This window comes from Varroa destructor, unplaced genomic scaffold (assembly GCF_002443255.2).
Source record: "Varroa destructor unplaced genomic scaffold, Vdes_3.0 BEIS01000002.1, whole genome shotgun sequence".
In the NCBI taxonomy this organism is placed as follows: domain Eukaryota; kingdom Metazoa; phylum Arthropoda; class Arachnida; order Mesostigmata; family Varroidae; genus Varroa; species Varroa destructor.
In genome coordinates, this window is record NW_019211455.1 from 26,260,779 (window position 1) to 26,288,479 (window position 27,701).

The window sequence follows — 27,701 nt, forward strand, 5'->3', positions numbered from 1 at the left end:
TCTAATCAGGATAACAGACAATTTTACTTTAGCGTTGTTCTCCTTAATAGAGGATGCTTTAAACCCTGCCAGTATACACGACAACCTACATAGAGTTGATGTTCATTGGTTCATCTTGTTTAGCGAACAGAGTGCTTTCGCCCTCAGGAAAGCAGTTTTAGTAAATGTTATTGATAGACAATTTGTCTTTCGACACGTTGGCAGCTGACTTCCATTTTCTTGGGCAAGATTCTTCGTGAAACTCGACTACAAACAACGTCCTTCTGGGCATGTCCTCATGTACGATGTTATTAACAAGATGTCTACGAGACGTGAAGATCGCGAAGCTGTCAGCACACGCCATGGCACGTGGGTTTCGTTCGACACCTACACGCGCAGTGGTTCGCATAGTGGCAGTACCAAAACGCTGCCGGTTAAGAAGGCTTTTATGAACCATAGTCAGCAACGTTGATTATTCGGTTTAATTAAGACTTAAGGCTTACACTTACTTAACAACAAATGAACTTCATCAGATAACTTCAGATTGACATGACGGCGGAGTGGTTTTTGTGGTGACCTACATATCAAAGCTTAAACAAAATGCAATTTCGTGTTTAAAACACATCTCCAATACAACAGAATAGACAAGTACTAATATATATACAAGGTATTATTATTAGTATCGTTGTTCTTTTTACATTAAACATCGATAGCTTGCGTTCTGTAGCTGAAACAGGAACTTTCCATATCGCCTTTCATAGTGCCTTTTTATATCCTTAGTGGCCTGAGGTAGAGATCTTCTATTTCATTTGTTGAATTGATACACATTAAAGAGATAAACGAAAAAAATAAGAGATACACCACCATCTTTTTTATCACCAAAAATTCATGGAAATGGCCCCTTCTATATGCGCTCAAGCTTAGGCTTATCTCACATACAACACATATCATAACAAAAGCATAGGTTTTTTTTAATGCTTGCTATTTACGGTTGGCCTACGCATAACAACGTTGCTCCGCCAATGGAACTACTCAATCACGCTCTGTCAGCTATCAGGCTCCCTCAACTGTAACATAACATAACATCTGCTAAATCAATTCTTTGAAACTAAGTATCCTCGTGGAAGTCCAATAGCAATATATGTGCCTACTAAGCTTAGAGCCACGCTTCGTACCTAAACGTCGACGCACTTCGGTTTGTTCAGGAAGCCTCTGATCTGACGCAGTTGTAGTAGGTTTTTTGCGGACGTGGGGTTTTGGAATAGTCGAGGCGAAAATCCGCGAATTTTCTACGCTTACGTTAGCCAGTTGCACTGTATTAGGTGTCATAGGTCAGCTTAAGAAAGGTAGATTCTTACATAAGCAATTCGTTTTAAATATGACGCTGATTATGAATAGGATACCCGTTACCTTTATCTTATGTTCGTTCACGTTTAAGTGTTATGTTGGGTACGATAATATTGGGCTCAGGGCATAAACGTGAGGTGCAACTTTAACCAATGCAACATTTATTCTTAAACATATACCAGGAAAACACAATCGATGTGCATAATTCTTTACTCAGTTGGGCTACGAGATAAACGATACATAGGAATTTCCCTTGTGTTTTCAACATGTTTGTAAATTGCAACATTTCTGTATATTTCGGATATGTATCAAATTTGTTGTTTCAGACAGGACTTGGTCGGACTCGCAAGCGCGCAATCGCCCGCCGACGAAGTCTTGAAGACAATACGTTTATTCGTTCGTGCCCGCACAAAAGCAGCCAAACAGCTGATCAGCTACAGAAAGTGGTACATATCGAACGGCGCGTCGTGGTTACAGAGAATAATTACGCACTGCATATGATGCCGTCGCTTAGCTATCGTCCGTGAACTTAGACGAACTTGACAGCCGTTGCTAAATTACACTGAGGTGACGACCGAATCACTGAAATCCACTGTCCGCATACGGATTTAGTGTTACCGATGTTCCATGCAAATTCGTGCAGTAACTTGTGACTAGTTCGGTGGACATACTTAACAGATAAACGATTAGAGGAGTGCGACCAAACATAAACAAGTTCTATTTCAGTGACAACACGTGAGTGTTAAGAACGTTCTTGTAGTCTTGCGTCCATATACAGTAGAGTAGTCAAACATCAACGAAATTTTACGCAGACCAGATATCTTCCGGCTGCTACTTACCCAAACACTACAAAGCAGTGCTAAAAAAGTGAGTGGAAGTGAACGACGGAATTGAGCTGATGCGTGAATGTCGAATCTAATACATCATAGCCTGTCTCTGTTCCTCTTGAAGAGTGTTCATTGTCCACAAACGGAAGTTGTTCGCCCTTTGCTGTTGTGACGGCGGAGGAAGTCCGCTAAACTTGCCATCTCCAGTTATCTATATATACAGCAGAAATTGCCGCAAGACAAAACCATCCTTCGACACTCTCTTTAGAGGATCTACAGCTCGCAAGACATTTCCGGAGTTTTTTTTCGATCCATTTGACGTAAAGGCTATCCTTGTAAAGCGAAAGGGCTCTTCCCCATAAAACCTATGAAATAACGAAATACTATGTAGTCGAGAAAAACGAAGCAGTAACGTACTTATTAAAAGTTATTCGAACAAAGAACATTACAGGGCGGTTACATTTAAAATCATAGATGTCGACCCGAATCCACTGAGTAAAGCCTACGAATATGAGATACAGTTTGTACCGATGCAATGGCAACGTGCCGGTCCCTCAATCAATCTACAGTAAGATTTTGTATTGCAAATTTTGCTTTCTCTATTGATATCGGTGTGTTTTTAGGATCTGTTTTTATTTTTTCGCCTTTGGGGGGGAATAATTTTGCTGGGAGTTGGGCTGGGCTACATTTTAGTAAGTTTGTACCATAATATCCATTATTTACATAGGAATCTACGCGACGGAAATATTTTACGTTTTAGTCACGAGTTCGCGATAAGATTGGCAAACAACCCTCATGTTTATATACTGAATCCGACATTTCCACGTTCAAAAACGGTGAAAAAGCGACGGCCACAATGCTTATCCATCGTTTAAGATGGCACTTACGAACACAACGTCGCCGACGTCACAGCGTTGAACAGCAAGTGGTGGGTACAAGCTGTGTGGGCGCAGGTGGGTAGGCTTTTTATGATAATCCCATTTCAGGATTCCTTCCCCTGGCCAAGTCTATATTTTTTACGAATCTTTACGTACGAGGCGTTCGCCTTCGGGACTTATCGAAAGCAACCGTCTAGCAACATGACGACGACGGTCACTAGCACTGTAGTGGAGACCGTCTCGGCATATTGTTCTGGTTTATATACAGGGGTCCTGTTGAAAGTGTTCCTGTATATTAATCGACAGTTCGCAGTTACCATCGCGGTGTCGTGGACTAACAACCATTAGAACTACGGCCACAAGCATTGCTGTGTTAAAGGATATAGTAAAATAAGTGCATTATTATAAAATAGAACTGTATTCTGTTATCTAAAATGCGTATGACCATAATAATAATAAGCAGGAGGGGTAATCCCTAAAGTTACATTATATATAACAGGCTTTTAACTTTACCGGCTTCGATACGCTAGCGTTTTTGAGAATTCCCTCGCGCGATTTGTGTTCCTGACATGATGGTGTGATTTTTCATCGATGAGAGTGTCGTCTTTGTGCATGAGTCGAAAACAACTGCTTGCGAACACTACCACTAGCGATTGCCATAAGCTCCTGTGGGAATTTCTATAATAGGCTTGACTCAGCATTAATAATGTAATCTTGGTAGCTTCTAGTAAATCTTTGCTAAGTGACTAAGATAACAACACAAAGGTTTATTATTTGTGGCGGGGTAAATATAATGCGTGCTTTATCATAACAGGCGTTCTTGCAACTCGGGGGCTGTCTAGCGGATGAAGCCCCGAGCTCAGCACTGGGACATAGCTTGGATAGATGGAGCCCTTAGTTCTACTTTTTTTTTTTTTACTTTCCTTCAAGCGTTCTTTGCCTTTTAGAAAGACTTTGAATCGTTTTGTTTACCTGACGATATAGCCATTTTGACCGTTCTGCATAGAAATTAGAATTTCTATTTAAGACCAGCTACGTTGTGATTGGAGTGCGGCTAAACTGCTACACGTTCCTAAAACGAATAGTTTCTTCCGCTCTTTAGCAGATTCCAGCCGCGGCGTTGCTATCTTCTTATGGCAAAACGCAATTGTAAGACTTAGCAGCCTAGCTGCACGTTGGTTCTGCAGGGCTGACTCCGTTCGAATCTAGTCCGATTTCGGAGAACCGCACTCGTATGAATAGTTGTGGGATGGCACCTCTATATTTATTTTGTTATTGAAATCGCGATCTGTGTACAATGGTAGCTTCACTGTTTGCAATGGCAAGCTATTGCGCATATAAACGATTGGTAAATGTAGTTCTAGGCATGCCAGCTAAGTTACGTTTCGTATGCGAATATGGCTTCGACCGTTCTGACCAGAGCACACATCTACAACGATGAACTGATACTTTAGGACACATGTTTCCATGTAGCCCATCCGTTGGCCATTGATCCCAATATTAGCTTGCGAAGAAATCGCCTTGACAAGACCTTTGGCGCAGGCGAATAGGAACTCAATGCTCAGGGATTGTTGAGCATTAGAGACCATTTTCAAATTGTTTCTTTGCTGAGACGAGTTAAATCTGGCACATTTGAAAAAGGTAAAAGCCTTAATAAAACATAATTTTCTTGAGCAGTTTTAGTTAGAGATATCTAAGTTCACTGTGATTATTATTTGATGGCTAATCTCTAAAATCTAGGTAAAACAGTTCTTTCTAATTCAATTTTGACTTATCCGGTATTTGTTAAATGTAAACAGAAGATGTATATCATCATCTTTCACCGGATACTCTTTTTACGTATGATTTGTCCCCTACATATGTATCACTGATCAGTGCAACTATGAGCGCTTTACGAAGAGGACAAGCATTATACGGTTTCAAACGACGAAATTGTAATTTCCTCGCTCTCTTTTCTTTTTCCTATCTTCTCTAACTCTCTTTCTAGGTGTCTTTTCAGATAAAGCCAAATCAGTGAAAACACTTCAAACGATAAATAGTGATACTTCTAAGTTTGACCAGGTTTAGGGTTTGCCGATAATTTTTTTGTCCGCTGGCGCTTGCTGCTCTAGCGCGCCGTTAGTTTCCGTTATACACTTGTTCCTTAAAGAATTACTTAAAAATTACATGCCGGCAGCGGTGTCTGCTTGTGTTCACGGACATGGCGATATTTCGAAGCAGCCAGCTATTCTTAATAAACATAAGGATATCATAGCCAAATGATGATCTGTAAACCGCTCTTAGTTTATGTGGTGTAGTAGCTATAATAGTCTATATTATATAAAACTAATTAATCCGTCCCGACAACACGTTTCGCGATTTCTATAATGTTTTCACTTCCATTCGAAGGATACGCATTCGAAACATTGCTTCCGGAACAGCACAATCTGTCGCCATTTCATTGTTAAAGAACCGACGTTTCTCATTAAGTTGTACTGGAAATCGGCTCATTTCAAAGAGCCTTTCTTTTTTTCCTAGACCTATGGTTTTTCTAAGGCGAAAAATATTCAGCTGCTTAAAGAAATTGGAAACAAGTCAATTAAACCAGTGTTAAGACGATGGGATATTGCGCCCTACGCCAAAACTCTTACCCAAATTATCTACCTAACGTTTGGATAAATGTTTCGAGTATTGCATTCAAGTATTGCTGTAGACGGTTGACTCCCGGCATGAAATATCTTGTCCTTGTCCACGCCAGGTTTCCGACTCAGCTTAGCACTTTTCTTTTTTTTTTTTGTTTGTAGACAAAGGCGTTACCACTGCATCAACATGTCGATTCTGCCTGAAGTTTGATCTGAGCATAAAAACATAAACTAAATATTTTCCCTACATGTCGTGCAATTTTTTTCTCTATAAACCCATGAGCGAATAATTACAAAAATCGTCGGCCTTCGAGATTGTCCGAACATAAATAGTTTAACCTTTTTTAGGCAATAGGGCATTAATATTGTTATTATCATTATGCACATGTAAATGACAGCTATCTTTAGTAATATAGTGGTTAGTTGACGTTCCGACAAGATATGATTCAATCTATCCACCCTTATCAGTATCGTAAAGACTATCTCTATGCTTTGGCTATCTCTATCTTTTGTAGCGAGAAGAAACGAGATTCATAGCTCTGATAGGTCTCTAAATACTAGGACTAGGAAAAACCCATGCCCATTTCATTTATCCCTAATTGTATATAAGTGTATTTGTCGTTGTCACGACTTTCGCGGAAACTTATACGAGACAGTAATCGATAAAATGAAGGTCTTGGGTGGAAACTTTTTTCTGTTTCAACGATATCAGTCAACTTGGCAACAAGGCAATCAATCTGCTTAAAATCATGTTTCCAGGCCGGCTGATCTTGATGCGCAGCGGTTTTGACGCTTCCTGATTTTTCCTGCAGACTTACATGAAGGGCAGGGTGCGTAAAACAATACCGAAAACAATTCACAATTTGAAACGTAGTTTTTGTGAAATAATTGATGAAATTAGCCCTGAAGTGTGCAGGGTTTCAGGTTAGAGTTGCATGAAAGGGGTCGAGTTATGCAAACTTGTCCTTAGAGGAACATTTGGTGTTCTTCATTCAAATAAAATGCAAATGGTACCATCTAAGGTGAACAAACATAAGAAACTTGCTTTTGCTTTCTATCCCTAATAAATTTTTACGCGTCTTATGGATACTATCTTGCTTGGGTCAGCGCGACCAGGAACCACGTTACCCTTGTCGCCATTGCAATTCAATTGATTTTGAGCGACAGTTATCATGGCAGCAATGGTGATGGCTATTGAGGTTTTAATTATACTGACTAGGCTTTAGCTCGCACGACCATGGCGGCTTACCATAAAAGACACATACTATCATATCCAGGCTCTCATTTTCCTGCTACTTCAGCCGAACCGCTCTATCCTACGGATGTTCGTGTCGTTCCGTGTGCTTGCTCCGATTTGTCGGTTCGTAGGCTGATCTTGTTTTAAGAGGATGTTATAAGCGAAGAATAAGCTTATAGATGGCAGTGCGCAATCTCCGGAAGCCATCGAGACATGAGATAGTTTATGTATCTCTGCTACGTGAAAAATATTTCAATTGCTTAATCGGCAACAATTTGTTACCCGTTGTTGAATACTATATGGGACCTTATCTTATATTATTCGAATGACTGTACTCGAGTTCATTACAAGCACATATTATTCGTAGGCTGGAATATGAATAAACCAGAGACGAAGTTATAGATGCGTATTCCATCATTGGCGCCTTTTTTACACAATTTACTGAGCCTTTTTGCGAGAGTAGAGCAATTACTGCTAGTTAGTACACTAAGATCCGTCACACTCATTCCTCTCAACGTGACTATGTGTTAGTTCACAAGCGCAGAGTTGTTAGTCTGGATTTCGAAACACACATTGCGGAAGGCCGCCTGGCCAGAATAAAAACAAAATCTAAATCCCATATAAAATTTCTGCGAGCCGTTCTATTTTCGTGTGAGGCTTATTTGAGTCCTTCTGGCTTCTTGCGAGACAGTTGACGATAGAATTAAATGATTTATGTGACTTGCTTAAGGATTATAGCTTTTACGCAACCAACAAGCAGGGAAGGTTTAAAAAATGTCAACTTAAACATGTTTGCATGATATATGCTTGTAGATATGACTCTACATTGTTATCAAAACGTACAAACATTATAATTATAGGCTACCTAATAAAAATTAAAATGTTTATTGTGGCGCTATCTTCTTGTTGTTCAGAATTTTGGCAATACCAAAAAGTGGCTCGAAATTCCATGTTGGGCACTGTTTTCAGTCCCGGCATGAGTGACAAGGTTCAAATTTGACTGAACAATTTTTTACTGTGTCACATTCTTTTAAATCAGTGTTTGAGCTCTTTCGGAAGTTTTCCTGACCTGTTAAAATACGAGGTAAAATTTTAAGTTACGGAAAAAAATTTGGACGTTTTATAGCCACTGATTTTTTGAATAAATCCTACAAAATTCAACTATCGACCAAAGTGGTTATTAGTCCACTAAATTCGCTAAAAAAAGATACTTTTTGGTCTGACCTAATTTCCTGCTACGTGCTCCATCATCCTCATCGTTCGTAACAGATTAAGTCGTTTTGAAGAAATTCTAGGACGTAAATAATTTGTTGTTATCGGTAGCGGCGGTTTGCATTAATGACGCCGAAATTCAGCTGGCCTGACGATATATATGGCAAAATCTGATTCTAAAAGTTTTTTGCCGAATTTCAAGTTCCTAGTATACAATTTACACCTGTAAAATCAAGTTGGTCTTTCAATACGTGCTCGTGCATGTACTCTTCTCACTGGGTTCGGCCACGTCATTTGCCCAGCTTGTGCAGTAACGTAGTCTCTATCGGTAAACAGGGGAGTGTGTGTTTCTCTCAAGATTGGTTTTATAGAGCGAATTAGCCGCATGTTTTTTCGAACTATTACAGGGTCAGCAGGTTTTGAGGACTAGGAATATCCACTTAGTGGACAGATTCTGTTTGTAATTTTAGTGTGATTGTGTATTGTAATTATTGAAAAAGATACGTCCTTGCCTTAGTGTTATTGAAGCGCTATATAAAAGAAATTTCGCGTGACAATTGTGGTACTTGTGTTTAGAAAGCCTAATTTTTTAAAGTATGTAAAGATATAGAGCCTTGGTATATATATATATATATGTATATATATATATAATAACTCTGCCTTGGTTCCGAAGTCATCGAATGTATCAGTTTAGTATAAATGTATTGAACTGTTCGATGGCATGGTAGTGCGCAAGATGCATGCTTTTATTAGGAAAAGTCGAAGCGTTAGGCAAGATCTATTTCCTTCGACATCTTCCCTACCTGACACCCTGTTGTGGCCCAATGGACTAAAATATAGCATCTGTTTTTTACCTGAACACATCTAATTTACTAGCGGGTATTACAAAATTAGCTCATGGCTACAGCCGTAATATCAGGCTCAGATCTTGCAGTTTACTTCATCTGATATCATTGCTTGAAAACCCGCTATAGCAAGTTAATGAATGGAGGCAATTAGCGCTTACTTGCAATATAGCTAAGACGTCAGCGAAGATGGTTCGTTCTTGAAATCTATAATAGATCATTTGTGTAAGATAAAGTCCACTTATATGCAGGCATGATTGTTACTACCTATTAATTACAATGCTGACACGAAAATTTTGCAAAACATTTGGATACCATTTGGCAAGGTTAAGTATTATCAATTCTATGGCCAACACGAACGGTAAGTGGTTATGTTTCTGTGTTTCGACTATTGCATCCGGTATCGCGGTTAGGCATTCCGTCAGACATAGGGCTAGCTAGCTGCCAGCATGAAACGAGCCCGGATTTGAACTTTGACCACAACTCAATAGTCTCAAATATTAGTAAACAAATACGTTTCCTGTTAAGCAAGCCACGTCTTAAACGGCTCGTTATCGTCGACCCTTGAAAATTATATATATATATATATATATATAGGGTCATCAGCCTAAATTTGGAATTTTGCCTATACTTTCTCTTCAAAACTGCATTTAAACGAGAACATATACTTCAAGCACATGTTTAGCACGTAGTGTCGTTAATAGTATTTACCCTATATAACTTACTCTCCCTTATCTTAGCTGATCATCAAAATTATTGCCAACATCCCGATTCCGAATCTGAGTCTATCATAGGGTCGTTTCAAACTTTTTCTTTGCAATTACGCGCTATTCCTAGCCAAGCATGTTATCGGCCTGATTCAACAATCTTGATCTGTGCTTTAACCACGTCGTCTGCTAATGTACGTTATAGTCAAATTAAGATCTTCTCAGATTCTGTTCGGGTTGTAAGTTGTATTTTGTTCCTTTCTTGCCATGTGACCCCCCCCCACCCCTCCGGTAATTGATTTAATCGTATTTCAATGCACCTGTATACTTAAAGCGAGCCTCAGTACCGTCAGAAGACACCTTTCTATAGAAAAGTGGGAAAACACAGAAGATGGTGATATACACCCTTTAAATTCTTTGTCAATTGTACATAAGGTCTTGAACAAAAAAAGATCCGCGGCGGCATCCTTCCAGAATATGGGCATGCTAGCTCATTATTGCTACGTTTACGACGACAAACGGTAGAGCACTAAAACTGATTTGAACCGAAGGAGTAGCAACGTTTTAAGCGGTCCTCAAAGAATATCCCTCTGTAATGGAAGAGGCTGAATATAACGATGCTGTCGTCGTAGGTAGCGTCGATGAATCTATTTTCCGTAGAAGCTTCATCTGATTTAATTTTAACGAACTTCGCGTCACATACTGCTGTCGTACAATCTGCATTACACTGAAGTACACTGCTAATGCTGGTATTTTGTATAGGTTACATCTGAAAACGATTATAGTGATTTCTGACCGGGTCTCTATGCGAAACGACAAATATACGGAACTTATTTATCTGAGAATTACGCAACGTTCAGATCATTTATTAATTCGTTGGACTGCATAGAGAAACCCTTAGAAAACCCGCATCGAACAACAAACTCTTTCACTGATTGTCGTATACGAAATCACGGAGGCTCAGTCAGGTTTAAGTTAAGTGACAATCATATTGTCAAATGCAAAAAGTTAACAAGTAAGTGGAATCGAATACTAAATGCTAGATATATATTCACAACAGTGGTAACTATTTGTAATTGTGGTTGTAGAGCCTCTTGAGTCTACTTTAAATTATAATATTGTTGCCTTTCTAGTTCGTGACCTTGACGTCGATCCGATCGAGCCTAATTATTTTAAGGAGGATAAAATTTAGATTCTGTTAAATATTTAGACAGCTGCATCTTCTTTATCAAATTAAGTCCAGTAGGCTTCATTGGCAGTAAAGGGTTACTAAGTACGCGGTTGTGTAATAGAAATGTACAAGATAAATTATCGGATAGATTATAAAGTTCCGATTAATTATAACGAATTATAAGCAATGCTATAAGGCACAAAATTATATGAGGCAAATTAGGTTTGAAGTAGTTACACTTTGCTTGTGGCAATTCATAGAAAATGGCAGGCTCCATACAGGTGTCCTGCGTGAGGGAACTAGCAACGCTAACAAAGCACAGCTTGTAGATATTAAAGAGAGCGCTAATCGACACTGATTTCAATGTTCTTGAATTTAGATCACTCCACAAGCACAAAATTGGGTGTAATTTCCATCGGACCATGTGTTCCCTTCTACGATGAAGGTTTACACGCAGTTCATACAATTCTAGGCCATTTGAAAAATTAAAAATAATTTTTTTTTGTTCTTTAAAAGGGTAAGTTGTGACTCAGTATTGTGGATTATTCAGACTGCGAACGAAGTGTTGATGTGATTTACCGGTAATACACCCACTTACTTAATGAAAATTCAATACTTCTTTCAGCATTCGGGACGGCCGATGGATAAGTGACTGCGATGGTAAACCAAACAGCTGTTTGATTACCTGTTCTTCTTTTCACTCCTGCTAGTTGTAGTCGTATCGAAATATTGTTTTGTGTGCGCTTATCGAACTTTGAAACCAAAGGTGGTAAACAACCTGGATCCATTTACGAAAACACATCTGATTAAAAAGAAAGATGTGACCTTCACAAAGTTGTACTTCTATATACGTTTTCTGTGAAGTTGTATTCCTCAAAGCTATACTGGAAGCTATGTTGGATATAAAAGAAAACCTGAGTTAGCTGTTTTGGCGATAGTTCCCAGATATTAGTGTGATTTTTTCTCTTCGAAAATATTGATAAGCATAGGTAACTCGTGAAGAGCGGTTATTTTGATGGAGGCATCTTCATATAGAGTAAGTAGGGAATGGTCTATTCGTCTCTGTGCGTTCCTACGTGTTTATCGCGGGAAATGAAAAAATCTAGCTCCTTATAAGGAGGCATTAAAAACTGTAGGATTAAAAGACAAGTTAATGTATTGTATTGGTTATTTTTCTAACTTGCGATAGGTTATGCTTAGCTGGCAGTAACAGTATCCTTACCGGATACTTCTCCTAATTCTCCTGGTAGGGTTTGACCTAATGACGACTAACTCAAATAGTTGTCCATAAAAAATCTGTTCTGTAATGCTAAGCACAAAAGAACTTTAATGCTAAAGAGGCAAATAGGTCAAAGGCACATTTAGGAAATGCCGTTCAATAAAGGATCTTTTTGGCACTCAGTGTGTCTTTCAATAGTATTTCCATTACATTAAAAATAGAAGCATGAAATCACTAATATGGTACCAATACGTTACATTCATAGGATTATGCTCAGTGTCTTAGAAGGGTTAAAAAGCTGTGAATTAACACAGACCGCCTTTTCCCCCAACTTTTGGTGGTCAGTTGACAACGAGTAAGTCAACGGTAAGGATTACGACGCCGGTGCTATGCGGTTTCAAGGGCTTCCAGCGGAGCTTCGCGTGGGAGCGGCTGACCTCACTCCAGTCCACAAATCATCACCTATATTGAATGTATGTATATGTACAGGCTGCGATCGAGCTGGGCCGTCTTTCTTCATCTGCAAGGACGGTCACGTGATCTGCGAGTCGTGCGCTGTAATAGAATGGTCTGTCACCTCTTTGGGATGGTGCCCCACATGTGATCGACCCGTTCAACTGAGTGCGGGCGGCATCCCGATAAACGTTTTCTCCGAAATGCTGTTTCAGTGCAAATGTGGATTTGAGGGGACGCTTGCCCTTCTCAGAAATCATCTCTTAACTGAAGTATCCCACATGCATGCAGGAGGCCACCCAAGTATGCCGTCAGGCAGGAGGAAAAGGAACGTCACCCTGGACCTAATGGAAACCAATATGCCATTGGTAGAGAATATTCGTACCGAACCAAACTGTAGCACATTAACGACCTCTGTTTATGCTATTAGGAATAGCAAAGTTGATGTATCCGCTATCAAAAAAAAGCTTTTAGCGATAATCAAAGATATTGATGAAGCAGAAGAGCCCCCTTTAATGGCCGCGGCTGATCAAGCAGATGACAGAATGTATTTTGTTAACCAGATTACAGCAGTCGCCAAGAGTGTCAATGATATCATGACCTGGTTAATTACTCGCGAACAACAGCTCGATGAAATATTTCGCAATATGGGTCGCGGCGAGGCAGAGCTGTCTGGGCAGGAAACTGCGTGCTCACATGGTTATGCGGCTGCAATGCAGGCGATACGAGACGTCCAGCAAGAGGTGCGTGCTATTGAGCAAAAGATCGTTGCGGACAGGAAATCTTTTGTAGAGAAATTAATTACTAGTCACCTTCAAACGGAAATTTCGCAAGCCAGCGTAAAGCTCAGCGGTGAAATCGCTTCGTCCAACACCGCTTTCTTTTGGTTTAACTTCGATGCGCTTTATCAAAGCTACCGTCTCACTGGAGCATTCGTTGAGTCGGAATGGCAATACAAGGTAATTGCAGGCATCTGCTTTGGCGTGAATATCGAAATAGACAAGATCGACGATGAAGTATATCTAGGGTTATATGCTGCTCCGAAAGACCAAATCCAAACGGATGCGCCTTGGCCACTGCGCAGGACGATCATTCTGAGCGTTCACGACAGAGAAGGGACGGTTGTGGAAAGTAGATCTTATAATTCATTTATGTACGGCAAATATAGTGGAGGCTACTTTGCTCCTAGTGATACAAGCGCTGCTGGCTATAAGAACTTCGTGCAGGTCTCGTCCCTTTGCTCAAATTACTGCATCGTTAAGGGTCTACTGTGCGTTTCCATCGTGGTAGAGCCAATGAAACAAACCAAATGCCCGGCGTCGTCTGCAGCATGCTCTGGGCTTAACGAGACAGCAGGGACAAGCAACTGGTAGTTCTTTTCTAGACTCGAGTGCCATATTTTAGTCAGCTGTTTGTCAATGGCGATATCCGTATCTGGTATATGTTTACTTTGAATGGGTGCAATTGTCCGCTTAACGGAACGTTTTGGATTCTCAGTCGCTGAAAAGACCGCTACAGAAGACCGAGCGAATTGTACCAGCTACACGAGAGGTTTCGGCTGTGAATTGACATGTTATTTTTCGTGAATAGCTTTATTTATAGATAAAATTTGGACTAATTTAATACCTTGAATTATTAATTAATGTAGCTAGTGTAATACACTTACGTCTTCCAGTTGGAAAGTAGGACATGTTTGATAATAAAGGTCGTCAGCTTATCGCTGAATACATCTATAAAAACCGTTTACTTTCGTCAATAGTTATACACTAACAAAACATCGTAAAAACACAGCTGATTCCATTTTGATTTTAAACGTGCGCTTTGCGCATCAACGTACGAGAACCATATGAGACTTTTGCTAAAATCTTGTAGAACGCCGTGTAAGGCAGAAGACGTTTGCTAGGTAGTTTCCGCTGCCGTTGACTGGGAAAATGTTCCACTTAAGGTAACTAATCCCTTCGCCCGTTGGCTAAGACTTTCCAGTGCACTACCTAAACTTCTCAATGTAGACTAGCTTTATTGTTGACTCGATCTAGTATTACTACTAAATCAGTCATAGTTCATACTTGGCGAGTCAGATCAGACAATCTATCATTGTACAGTTTCCTGTGTGTCATACATGTCCATCGTTTGACCTAATTGATGAGTCTCCAGTGCATGTTCGTGTTAAAGGCGGCATATGGTTTACATAATATCGTTTTCAAATAGTAATATCGATAGAGTCTACATATGCTAACGCTAGCAATTAACGAGAAGACAATGGGAAGAGGTTAGGATCTTCGTCGCAAGAGTTCTGACTGCTCGTAGGTTAAATCTATTGAACTACAGCTTAAGAACCGCACCAGCCTACTGGTATAAAATACTGCTCTTAATGTATGGGTGAGAGACGTCCTGTTGCAGTGCAGAAACGATCGTATTTGTACAACAGGTGTAGCCTTCACAAGAAAACAGTTTCATTGTTTACACGTTGAATTGAAATGCGTTCTGTTCCAACAATTCTCTTAAAGCACAGATCTCGAATTGTCGCATCTTCCTCTTGATGACGTTACCAATAGCGTCAAAGTGTCGCTGTCAATGAAGAACGAAAGACAGGAATGATTTGATATGTGGCCTCATGCCAGCCATACGCCCATAAGCGTGTCAGGTGGGGCAAAAGCTCTGGAGAATTTGAAAACACATTTTTGCAATTTGAAGAAGGTCGTTCAACAGCTGGATGATTTACGTCTCCTATCTGGAAAGTCGTTGCCAAAAAAGATGTACAACACATGTGTAAAAAGGGGCATCCTATTACGATTTCCATATTTCTGCTATGGGATGCAAGAGTGCTTCCATTGACTAATAGTTCAGTTAGCTGTTCGGATTATCGAACTCCGCTGTCTCTAAAACACGAAATACGTATGATACGTTCGAAAACGAATTGTATCTGGACGGGGCCGTGCGACGGCCAGCAAATCTTGCTGCGTAGACCTATTAGCATTGATGCTATAGTGTTCAAATACGGATGTAGCATGTTTAAAGCACATACAACAAGGAACCACTGTCAACTAGTGTTGCCCAAGATGATTAAACACTAGTCAATGACACTTCCAATGCACACATTTCGCTGCGACACTATATCCTGTAGTATGATGTTACAAAAATGTAGAAACGGTATTGGTATAATTGCTATAAGTAAAAAAAAGAAAAAAAAAATCCGTTTTTTTGTCGCAACACTGCTGTTGTAAATGAAACGTGTTTAAGAGCAAGTACCTATAATGTGCCCGTGTCAGTACGTCGTTGCGTGCCGTAGTCGTAATTATTATTTCATCGTAACCGTGCTTGTTTATCTGGACAACCACATTCATGGGAAGTGTCTCATAAAGTGCTCCGTCAAAGTTCAGTCGTATTTGCATCAACAGGCGCCATCAAGCATCCCAAACTGAAAGCAGTGTTGACCCACCACGAAACACGTAAGCAATCATGTTCCAAAGCTATTTCTGAAGCGTTTACCATATCACGACGCAAGCAATAGGGGCCAGCCGTTTCGTCTGTGCAGCGTAAGGCGCCAAATAGAAATGTAAGCTTTTTTTCCTTCTATCTGAAGCTTTTGCGTAGATGTCATATGTGTGAGGTGGTTCAGTATTTTATGCGTGTATTTTAAAGGCTAACAATGATGGTGGGTATTGTCCGTTGGTCGTTCCATCATTGAATTACAGTAGATGCATCCAATGTACCAGTCGTTTCATAAAAATGACAGGATTAGAAAGTAAAAATAGTTTTGGGAAACATTACGTTTTGTCGATAACCGTATCCATGAAGACGCGTCGACTTGGTAAGCCGTCGAAACATCTGCTTAGGACAGCTAAACGGTTTGAAAGCTTTACGTCATTTGTGCTAAATTAAGTAGAGATAGCTGACTTGTACTAAGTTACAGAGATTGGATGGGATCGCACCATTCTATTGAAATGAAGGTCATACTTAGTTATATTTGATTCGAAACGCTAATGATTTGTCGTGTATTAGTGTTAACTAAGCAAATACATTTTGAATTAATGGATGTTCGTGTCCCAGCCAGTTCTCTCATTCTCTCAAGTTCTAGCCCTTATCATAGCCAAGAAAAATAAGGAGAAATAGTTGGGTTTTTAAGTAAGCTTTTTTCGTTTACTGCTACTCTAAAATAGTTATCTCCGTTTCCTTAAGCTTTGTCAGCTGACAGCGTGCCAAAAATAAGGACCCGACGTACTCGGCACAATCGAAAAGACTCAAAAAATGCGATTTCAAGGCCTGCCACCTGAACTTCATGTAGGTTCACTAAACCTCACGCCAGTATATTCCACGTCAATTTGGGATAGATGCACCTGCGCGACTTGCTACAGGGCCGGGCCGTCGTTTCTAATTTGCGACGCGGCAGATCACATCATTTGTTCGGCATGTGCAATACCGTCGTTATCTCGTATTGAACTGGGCTGGTGCCCAGCGTGTAAGGGCCAGGCCTCTTTCCGGCAAAGCGGTATTCCAATCAATATATTCGCCCAGGTGCTGTTTCGTTGTGAATGCGGCTTTGAAGGTATTCTTGCCGCTATCCAAAAGCACCTTCTGGCGGAACGCTCTCTTACCAAACCCGATGATCTCAACGACGTCAGCCCAATGGTCAGAGCGCGGAATAATAACGAACACCATATTTTATTTCCGGGTAAAGGTTTGGCTGAAATTCCACGTTTTATTAGTCTTCACAGAAGAGAGCGCGCTACACAAACAGAAAATGCGGCCTTCGAAAACTCTTGGGACTTGCCCTGCAAAATGATGCATATGCTCTATGCTATTCAAACGAGGATGGGTGCTCTCGAGAAACACATCGTGCTGGCGAAACACGGGCTGAAACAGCAGACAAATCAAGTGGACGTAATAACAGAACTTGAGCGTTGTTTCATGGAGGTAAACGAACGGGTCGACAAAATAGAGAACGAACGACATGCAGCTCAGAAAGCAGCCAAAGAATACGTTTTTGATGAAATGGTCCCATTAATCACAACGGTCGTCGAGGAGACCATATCGTCGGCGCCGTTCCGGCACCACGCCGAAACCGTTGATAGTGAAAAGATTCGCAGCGTAGCTCGTGAAGAAGTTGTCAAGCTAAAGCAGGAAATAGATAAAATGAACCTTGAAACGATCCGGTACGAGTTCAAGAGAGAAATCGCAAGTCTGGAAAGCATCGCGAACGCTATTGATAGCGAGCGGAAAGATGATGCGCGGATGCTTCGTGAAGATGTCAATACGGTGGTTGCCAGAGTGGAGGAGTTAGCTGACTCGCTAATAGATCGTGAGGCGCATCTGACCGAGGAGAGGGTTAAGGAAATCGCTCGCCAGCAATTAATGCTAACGCAGTACCGTCTGGAAAGCGCTGCAGTGACTAATATCTCCAGAAGTGTCAATGAACTGCAGGAGAAGTTGGACGCAATTAAGACGAGGGTGGACACAATCGACTTCAACCAACAGAACGATACGAATAGTTTGAAACAGCAGATTTGTATCGAGGCAAATAACTTTCGAAGACAGATGGCCACAGCTCGTACGCCGACTGACCCAGTGGTTTCATCAGGAGAAATCAGAACGGACCTGCACGTACCTTTCTGATGTGGTCAAACTCGCGAAATGCGTCTACCTGGCGCTAAATAAAATAACGTCTATGTGTCTTTTCTTCTTAATTTTTCGAACGATGTCTAGAAATTAAAGGGGTACCAATTTAGCATTGAGGAAGAAAAGCCAAATGTAATATGATTTATCTCGAATACCTTTTTTTGGTAAGATGTACGGTATACTGATGTACGTATAATGATCAGTAATGACGAATATCTCGATTTCTATGCGTCTACTACAAATATCAACGAAGCTACAGCTTTCAGATGGCCAGTACGCAGGGAGATCGTTAGAAGATTAACATTAGATATCGACGATAGAACTGGGGGAGTAAAGAATGGGGCAAGTTATGGCCCTGACTGCTTTCTACGGCTCTCCAGTTGAAAACAAACAGGATATCTGCTAAATCGGCAAGTGTGTGTTCTACACCCCTATACATACATCGAGACCATTGACGTAGGTAACGAATTTAGAGATCTTATAGATGTTAACGGGTACACATACCTTGTCAAAACGTATCCAAACAAGGAGAGCTATTTAAGGTGCAATTTTTATGTTATGGTATCTTATGAATGTTATGCTCTACATGCTCCGTAATACGACCTAAAGGTAACGGTGTACTATTTTACCGTTGTTGAAGTTTCTCAGGAATCTCAAACTACACATAAAGCATCAGCAAAAAGGAGATTCTATAACAAATTTTTCAAATGTTTAGCCAGGAATTATATGAGTAAGTGCCTCAAATGAATAAATTCTTCGTTTGTTATCATATACTCGCTGTGTATTCGATCGCCTGCAAACGCATTTTTTACATTAAATACAAACGATTTTACGGCGTCCGCTTTTTCTAACGGCTCTCATTAACGAAAATGATAGACTATTTGTTAGCTTCGGAAAGCTAATCTTCTAGACAGTCTTGCTCTATCAACACTTCGATATGTGCAACAATACATTGTGGATCTGACTTTTTAAAAGCTGAGGCACAAAATATTACGATCATTGTCTAGATATGATTACCGAAGAATTTTATATATGTTCTTGAAGAAATAACCCTTTGTTGTCTTAACAGACTTAACGAAAACAACTAGGATAATATCTAGAAGAAGGAATGAAAGGAGGAACGAACGACAAGAACCTAAAGTGTATTTCACTCTTTTCAACCACATATGAAGCAAATATTATGGGTAAAACATTATATGGATATACTATCGAAGACCAGAGTACATAGTAGACTAACTTATGTGGCGGCGGAACACGAAGAACTACTGTGCAGCTGCCGTCTTATTGGTCGCATTCGCAAACCCTACGCTCGCTAAAGACCCGCCTGGACCAGGCACAATTTGCAGGGCTTGGTGTTTTTGACTCTTCTCGATTGCCCGCACTGTTCCTTCTTGCCTCGTAAGAGGGCTAGGCTAGTCTCTTCTTTGAGGTCCACCGCCTCGCATGGTCTGTAAACCAGAAACTTTTCTGGTAGCTAGAATTGTCACCGTTAACCGGGCCGAACTGTTGTCGAGGCATCCAAAAAAAACAACTGGTTAATAGTTTAAAAATTGCAAACATTTTTCTCGTTTTTATTTTCTGACAGGCTTGTTTTCTGGGCTGCCACTTGATCGTCACAGTGAATGTGTGTGTGCTTGAGTTTTTCAGTGATACTTTTTACATTGTAACCCAGCACTTAGGTACTGCTGTAAACTGAAACACCGGTGATTCTATATGTCGGAAGTAATTGCTCCTTCCGAGTGGTTCAACAAATGCTACCGGCACTTTTTAGTCAAATCGGATAATATACGATATGAACCTATCGAAGCCATAGGACCATTGTGTGCACATAAGCATCAGCCAATATAAGCAAAATATATAATATGTTTGGCAGGGTTCAATGTGAATCGTACGGTATGTGTCCAAAACGTTTCCGCATGACTATGCTTGACGCAAAAAAAAATCGTCATTCTTTTGCTTCGTTAGGTACTTAACAGAAGTTCAGGTTGCGATAGACCCTGCTGGTCTTTTGAAATTTTAACTTAGTCACACTTGTTTCAAAGCAAGTTTCGTAAACTGAAAATCGGCTTGGCGCGCATACACGCATAGAGCAGCTTACATAAGCATCAATTCAGTAAGCATTTCGACAGTTTTACCGAAACCCCTCAAATTCAGGAGTTCAAGGTACTATCCACTCCGCTACTTTAGCGTACAATATAAGGGCGCAAATGGTCAATCTTCAACAAATATTTCGTAATATTTTATATAAATATACTTCTTTATTCACACCAATTATGTCGTGCTTATGTATTTCTAACAACAGTGAACACTCGTGTTCTTCGATCACATTTTTCTCATCTAAGCTTCACATACATGCCAATCTTCAAAATATCTAATTGGGTAGAAAGCAATGGCGTCTAACAACTATGAGGAAAATTCTAAAATACGTATACCAATCAAACTGGTAATAATACACAACTCTTTATTTGGTAACAGTAACCAACGAATAAATCATAGTTGAAATTGAGGTGCCGCATAACCTTGGCTTTCCTGCCTAGGAAGTCATAACCTTTTTTTTTTCTCAATGACGGTGTAGCTCTATATCGTAGGTTGGGATCGATCGATCGATCAAGCGTGTTTCGACAATCGGGACCATGTAGTAAGTAGGTAGCGCATATGGCGAAATTAAAGCCATGCTCATAGTTCGGCCTTAAGAACTCGGGTTAGTTGGTAAAGTTCGGGTAAGTTTGGCTAGCGTAAGTAAAACGGAAAGCGAGCAACAATTGACGTTTATGTCGTTCCAATGTTGTGCTACGTTGTAGCAGACTTGAGGACTTATATTACGTGACCCTGGTACATTTTTCTCGACGTGAAAGATTGATCTCTAAATTCCCCGAAGATAAGGGTGTTATTTTATACTTCCACTTCAGTTAATTGTCTCAATGAAAGTTTCGTCTATTTCGATTGAAACTAGTTTCACAAGGACACACTTTTCCAGTTACTTTTCAACTAACTTAGCATACGGTTTGGATACGGATGTTGGATAGTTAGCTTCTCGTTTTTGTCATTTCATTACGTGTTAGTATTTAACACCCCTGTAGAGTAGACGAAAGTTTGATGAACCGCTTTGCCGCTTTATATTACTGGTTTCTATTATACCTATCTTACAGATCGCGGCTGCAACGGTCAAAAAAACCCGAAGCAGGCAAGGGCAATCAAGATGGCAGACGAAAGCATTCAATATCTGTATATAAAGGTAGGGACATTCTACGGCCGCTTCGTGTAAAAGTTTAGACGGTATTCTGTATAAAGCTATATAACAAAATGTCCTATATAATAGGAAGAATTCTGAACGCTGAAAATTATTCTCGTGAAGACCTATAATTAGCAAACTTCATAATAAGTCGAGGCGAACATGAATAGAATACAAGTATGTAAAGATATTTAAACTGTAACATCCTATTAATATCTATTGTCAATACTACAAAAAACTATTACGCATTTTTCTTCGAAAAAGAATTGAGCTTTCCCTGCAATCATCTTCACGTTTTCCACATGTTGACTACAATTTGTGCATGCATTGCAATATGAAATAGGCTCGTCGATGCATCGATGTGGATCACGCCTCTGACCCTATTCGTGAGCCTTTCAAAAGCTTGTACGCCGCTAGTGAGCACCTCGGCAGTGCACTCAATAGTCTAAAAAATCGAGGAGACCAGACGGAGCAAACCCAGCTGGCTGCAGCTCAAATCCTATACGAAATGGGTAGGTATTGCGCTTTTGTCTTGTGCCTGTGAATAGTACCGGTGGTAATTTTTACTAGATATACGCTATCAATTACTGTTATCTAAGGTGATTTAGTTTTATCGAAGAATTCCCCGTTATTTAGTTTGCTAAATAAAGGAACGATTGTTGAGTGATTTCATGCAGCTGTAATCGAAGCTGACACTGAGGAGGCGGGCGGTGGCGTGAAAAAACTTCAAGAAGCATTGGACTCCTTGCCTTCACTTTCGAATGAAGCTTCGGCCTCTGTATCAAGAGCCATTCTTCATTTGTCAATTCTTAATCAACTTGCTATTGTCGACTCAGTAAGGTATGACATCCATATTTATTATGAAACTTTCGATTGCACGGAAGTCAACCACCCAACACTTGGTTTGTACATTTTTAGGGCAAGATATCGTTGTATTATAATTCATATTTTTAATTATTATTACATTACATTATATAAAAATATTACGTTATATTATATAAAATTAAAAACGCCTTCATTTGTGAAAAGAAATTGTTTATTTGTAAGATCGCCAAAAAGATCGTGAAGCGGCTAGCGAGTCGCGCACCATTTCGGTGACCATTTATTGCCAAGCAATAAATCCCGCTGCGGGGGGGGGGGGGTAATTGCTATGATTAGCCTAACCTATCACGCGGTGATTGAGTCTATCTTTCTATATTCTTTCAATTTTTCAGAAACATGCTGGAAGAGGCCCTCCAGAAGCTCAAGGCTGCTGAAAAGATCTATAATACTCTAAACGAAAAATATAAGACCGAAGCTGAATTGGACAGTGTACCTCACCACCTTGAATTTCTGCTGGGAAAAGAACCTCTTCCCCAGCGAGCCAAGTATTCTTCATGGATTGAGGAAGAAGGTAGCTCGCTATATTTTGCTCGAGTTGTTAATTTTGTAGTTCGAGACGCAACGGCAATCTATGAATAATAACATATGACTTTCGCTTATACTCCGAATACGCTAAATTTGTAGGGAATTTGTAGGGAGTTTGTGTATTTTGAATGTTTGCAAAAATAGTGCTTTACATTTGGCGTCTTGAAACAAATGCCAATGTGAGTTCGTAGTCAGCCCTAGAAAAAAAACTCCAATTGGTCCGCTCAGCTGCGTGACAACTAGTGCTTTTATTATGCAATACTTTTCCCAAGCTATGGAGTCCAAACAAATGGAACCCGTTCCATTTATGAGTTATGAGGCATCACAGGTGATAGCGTAAATAGAATGAAGCAAGCTCACACATACGTATATCTTTCTAAGCTGCGTGTATTTACTACCATATATTCACTCTTAGGAACGAAAACCAAGTATTATTTGGCTCAGTGCTATCAACATCTTGGCGAAAAGGAAACCGCTGCAATCTACTGCCATCTGACCTTGAAGAAGCAGCTAAAATGTAGAGATTTTCTTTCTTTTTTCGACCCGATCGACTGGGCGGTCAACGCTGCCACTCTCAGTCAATTCTTTCTCTACAGGTGGGCAGATCGTATATTATCAAGTCTCTAGTAACTTGTTCCATAGCCACGATGCTTACATGAACATTGTGTGTATAGTAGCACAGAATTAAGTGCACGGATCAAGCCAAATATCAATGTGTGACGTTATATGATTTTTGATTGGTATAGATAATTGCGTGTTTTTTTAGGGACAATTTTCCGTTGGCACTTCACTTGCTCGCATGCGCGGACCACATGTTGAACGAAACACGCAAAAAGGCCACAGTTGATGACGAGGAAAAGCTTTCTTGGCGTGCAGCCGATGTCGCCCGCTGTTGGATAAAGTATGGCGTAGTTATCCTCGAAGCTTCGAAGGTAGGGCTTAGACGTTTGATCGATTATTTAAGCTGATATATTTTTCAAGTGAAGAAAACTATACAAATTTTTATATTCGAACATGAGAAAAATAAATAATAATAAATTCGTTTGTATGTAATCTTGAATATGATTGAAGAATAGATTCATATATTTAGCGGCCATTGCGGTAGCAGAGGTGTGTACATTGACATGTTTTTACAAAAAAACTATTTATTTTTGTCTTTTTCTTTTACGAGGAACAACTCCGTGTTATTAGAATCGCTTTAGTAATATTCAAAAATTTGAATTTGATGGTAGAATCTGAAACGAGATTACGAGGACGGCAAACCTGTGGAGGTCACTCCGGCGCCACCGCTTCCGACAAAGCTTATCGACCACGATGATGTCGTTGCTGCCGAAAAGGAATGGAGGGTTGAGCCCGCCAAAACCTTTGAAGAAGCTAGAGAGGTCAACCAACTATTCGGACTGTCAGAAACATATGGTCGAACTTTGAGCCGAAATTAAATCTTGATAAATATCATAAGACTCAAGCAGTACGTCTTTGCCAAAAAATCCGTATACCCAAAAACCAAAGTAACCCAATTGTTGCCTTCGGAAAAGACGATATATGGTGTAGTTCTGTATGTCCAATACCGTCAATGTCATGATTCTGTTATTTTATTGCAGGTGTTTCTCGCAGCTCAGAGGAAGGTGGCTGAGGCCACATCGTATTACAGCTTAAAGGACCGGGCATCTGACTACGTGTTAGTAACCCAGGACTCATCAAAGCTGTACCGAGATTTGGCTGCTTTAGAGCCATCAGCTGACCGGAAATGTAAAATGCATAAGAGGTAACTGCGCTGATGTCCTAGCGACTTTTTCGAGCTGCTTTTAAGCAGTTTCGTCCAACTTTCCGTTGGGCATCGCTTGTTAATTTGGTCTAACAAATCTCCAATTGTCTAATGCACTATGGGATGAACAACAGTTTATTTTGACAATATTATGCCTCTTCTGAATTGCGCAGGCCAAATCCTTCGAGACGGTCTCAAAGTGAAAATATACATGAAGGGAAAGCAGTTTTTGCGTACGGGGCTACTTCACCTAGAGAAACCTGCGAGCTTATGTCATGTTAACGACAACCTGATAGGTTACCTTAACGCACAAAACTAATACCAAGATGATTTCATTGTGTTTCTTATAAGGCGTATCGATATGCTGGAAGAAATGGCCGGAACTTTAAATCCAAAATACTACTCTGCGGAAATGCAGCAAATTCACTTTGAGCTTGGTGAGGTAAGTCGGTTCATTGGCAAACGCCCACGCCGTCGCAACCAGTATGAGTTCCTCCTAGATTAGGTATAATTCTTACGATGATAAAGGATAATAGGAAAAACAGAAGCGAATTCGTGAAGCTCTGAAGCTTTCGTGTTTTCTAGCTTAAATTGCCAAAGTTAAAAAATGTCATTTTACATTTTGATTGGCCTTATCGCATACGTCTACGCTTAGCGCATATAGGAGGCTTATTGTTGGTGATGGGTCGGATTTTTAACATCGTCATTTTGTTACCCAGCCCTTCTACGTCAAGTATAGTCGTGTTTAGTTACGTCTTAAACATCCCAAATGCGTACCCATTTAACATTCTATAAAAGAAACAAGCCCATTATTAAACAATTAAAGCAGTGTCGTTAAAGTTAGATACATACAGACACTTTTCAAGTATCAATGTTTTGTCTGTTATATTAATGTCATTAGAAAAACTTGACAAAATATAACTTGTATATTAAATATGTTGCTTCGTCTAACCGATTGAAATTCTGCAATTAAGGTATATACCGAAATGATGGAGATAAAGTATTCAGTATTGCCAAAAGGTATGCTGAAACCTAGAGATGGCCCTGTCAACAAAATCAATGGGTTTATCCGTAATGCAATAGCGTAAGTCTCTGTTAATATTCGTTTTTGTATTCAACATATTTACACAGTAACTATTATATAGATAATTACAAACAATTGTCGAGGCTCATAGAATCGCATATATATATATACACGTGGATACCACAGACACCATTTCACACGGTTCATTCTCTATATGAATTGTTTGTACTACATGCGATCGTATCACTTACATATGTTTTTATTTTTCCTTCATCGCCTCGTTCGTTGTCTCTCAGGCACTATCAGATGTTTTTGGACTTGATTAAGGATTTTGTAGTGGACGGAACTGAAGGTTCAGATGGAATCTTTAAGATCGAAGATTCATACGTACGGCCTGCTCTCGTAGCGCGCTTTTCCATCGGTCGTCTGTTTTCCAAATACATCGTAGGACATCCTCGTGAAAATCTAGAGAACCTTGAAAAATGCAAGAAATACTACGAACAGGTAAACATAGACGGTCGCGTGCGTATCGGCTCACCAACGAAGTGTCCAGTTAATTTATTACTATTATCCCTGTATTCTAAGAGAAACTTGTCCATCTAACTATGTAGCATTTGGCTACAAATTTCAACCAAGTTGAATACTTAATACATAGAACAAACATTATAGAACTGGGCGAGTCCACCTGTCTCAGTTACAAGGAACAACAGTTAATCCATATTCGAATGTATGTGTAGCTAAATATCTCAGCCCATAGTGTATTCAAAACGACCGCAGGAAATAGCCGCATATAATTTACGCAGTTTGATCACAGTAGAAGGAAGACCTAATTGCAACGCACTCAAACATGGACAGGCAATTGTTAGACCCTTAGACGTCCTATTCTGTGTCGCTGAAGTAATTTAGCACCATCTGTACCGGATAGAATAATTTATGTACAAAAAGCTATCATTTTTCGTTGAAAAATACCGTATGCGCGGTCCTACTTAACTAATTATAGCCGTAATGCCTTTCTTTAACAGCATTCATCAACTTCATTTGAACTCAATTGCAGGTTGAAGCCTACGTCAAGAAGTACCCAGAGCACGAGCATCTCATTTCCGGCGAGGCGGAGGTGATGCGAGAGCTAATGGCAGTTTTGCCACAGACAATCCAAAATTTGATTAGCAGCACGATATACTAACTAACTCATATATAATATGGAACAATAACTAATGTTTTTTTCTTGTTCATCTCTGTAGACGCGGGTATCAAGACTAATAAAGTTGTCGTTCAAAGACACCTGGTTAGAAATAAATTTAATAAATCAATAAAGCCTACGATACGGATAGCCACTTAACAGTCTTCTTCTATTATATGAAAACACCTACGTAGCAATATTAATCATCCCACAAATGAACACTGTGCTATTCTAACGAAGCATCATATTATTTACTTGTAAATAACTTTCTCTATTCACGGAAATTATCTAGTGCATCCGTTGGTATATCTATAATATCGATCATTTGAGGTATTACAATTATCTTTTCGTCGGTTTGGCCTGCTTTGTTTCAGCTCTTTAAAATCACTAGGACAGGCCTGTATGACAGGTAGTTTACTAGCCGTATCCTTGGACCTAAAGTCTAGGAACTCTAGTCTAAAGGACCTAAAATTAGGAAGACGTATTATGTCGAAATGCTGAATTTACAAGTCTTCGAAATCTCACAATAGCCGGTAAACGTTGTCATAAATGAACAGGCTAGGAAAATCCTACATTATTCTATATATATAGATTGTGTTTATGTACATAGAACTGGAAAAGTGGGAACGGTTATGAAAGGCTCACAAAATATGAGCACGTGCAGACATACTCCGTTTCCTACAGTTTATCAAAGATTAAATAAAGCGCAACTTTCAGTGGTCATACACGACGCTGGACGTAAAAGAATTCAACCTCTCCGTTGGTGGCCATAAAAGAAGAAACATGTATAAGGTGGTGCGTCGATCATATGAGGAAAGTTTGTTCGAATACGAAACTCATTGTCGGGGCCCTGATTTTCGATTGTCGTTCATAGCTGGTCCCTTGGAGGCAATGGTAGCACAACATGTTGCTTGCAGAAACACCGCTAAACAATTGCCAAACGTTTGCGCTAGAGTCGCAAAGGCACCCATAACATATGAC

At 39.9% G+C, this 27,701-nt stretch overlaps 3 protein-coding genes and 1 long non-coding RNA gene across 13 annotated transcripts; 3 read left to right on the plus strand and 1 right to left on the minus strand.

Annotated features, from left to right (window-relative positions):
- Positions 1-1,727: 1,727 nt before the first annotated feature.
- LOC111245882 (KIF-binding protein) lies at positions 1,728-26,879 on the plus strand. 8 transcript variants are annotated; one of them, XM_022794815.2, is made up of 14 exons: positions 2,515-2,721; positions 15,895-15,945; positions 21,262-21,347; positions 21,688-21,856; positions 22,022-22,184; positions 22,559-22,737; positions 23,167-23,347; positions 23,518-23,683; positions 23,984-24,133; positions 24,353-24,516; positions 24,868-24,958; positions 25,491-25,600; positions 25,837-26,044; positions 26,595-26,879. In XM_022794815.2, the coding sequence occupies exons 1-14, from the start codon at positions 2,664-2,666 to the stop codon at positions 26,721-26,723; spliced, it is 1,905 nt and encodes a 634-aa protein (XP_022650550.1). In that variant the 5' UTR covers positions 2,515-2,663; the 3' UTR covers positions 26,724-26,879. The 8 variants fall into 8 exon arrangements, with proteins under 8 accessions (XP_022650553.1, XP_022650552.1, XP_022650550.1 ...); XM_086981578.1 differs by lacking the exon at positions 2,515-2,721 and adding an exon at positions 18,372-18,526 and having other exon boundaries at positions 15,895-16,052; XM_086981577.1 differs by lacking the exon at positions 2,515-2,721 and adding an exon at positions 18,372-18,522 and having other exon boundaries at positions 15,895-16,052.
- On the plus strand, positions 11,572-14,235 carry LOC147757597 (uncharacterized). Of its 2 annotated transcripts, none has more exons than XM_086981580.1 (2): positions 11,572-11,590; positions 12,389-14,235. In XM_086981580.1, the coding sequence occupies exon 2, from the start codon at positions 12,433-12,435 to the stop codon at positions 13,867-13,869; it is 1,437 nt and encodes a 478-aa protein (XP_086837706.1). In that variant the 5' UTR covers positions 11,572-11,590; positions 12,389-12,432; the 3' UTR covers positions 13,870-14,235. The 2 variants fall into 2 exon arrangements, with proteins under 2 accessions (XP_086837706.1, XP_086837705.1); XM_086981579.1 differs by lacking the exon at positions 11,572-11,590 and adding an exon at positions 11,597-11,860.
- On the minus strand, positions 14,059-15,890 carry LOC147757598 (uncharacterized). Its single transcript, XR_015322243.1, has 2 exons — positions 15,746-15,890; positions 14,059-15,227 (listed from the first exon to the last, which is right to left on the minus strand). It is a non-coding gene; the product is annotated as an uncharacterized LOC147757598 (long non-coding RNA).
- On the plus strand, positions 16,040-18,885 carry LOC147757599 (uncharacterized). 2 transcript variants are annotated; one of them, XM_086981581.1, is made up of 2 exons: positions 16,040-16,151; positions 16,676-18,885. In XM_086981581.1, the coding sequence occupies exon 2, from the start codon at positions 16,745-16,747 to the stop codon at positions 18,107-18,109; it is 1,365 nt and encodes a 454-aa protein (XP_086837707.1). In that variant the 5' UTR covers positions 16,040-16,151; positions 16,676-16,744; the 3' UTR covers positions 18,110-18,885. The 2 variants fall into 2 exon arrangements, with proteins under 2 accessions (XP_086837707.1, XP_086837708.1); XM_086981582.1 differs by lacking the exon at positions 16,040-16,151 and adding an exon at positions 16,170-16,307.
- Positions 26,880-27,701: the final 822 nt, after the last annotated feature.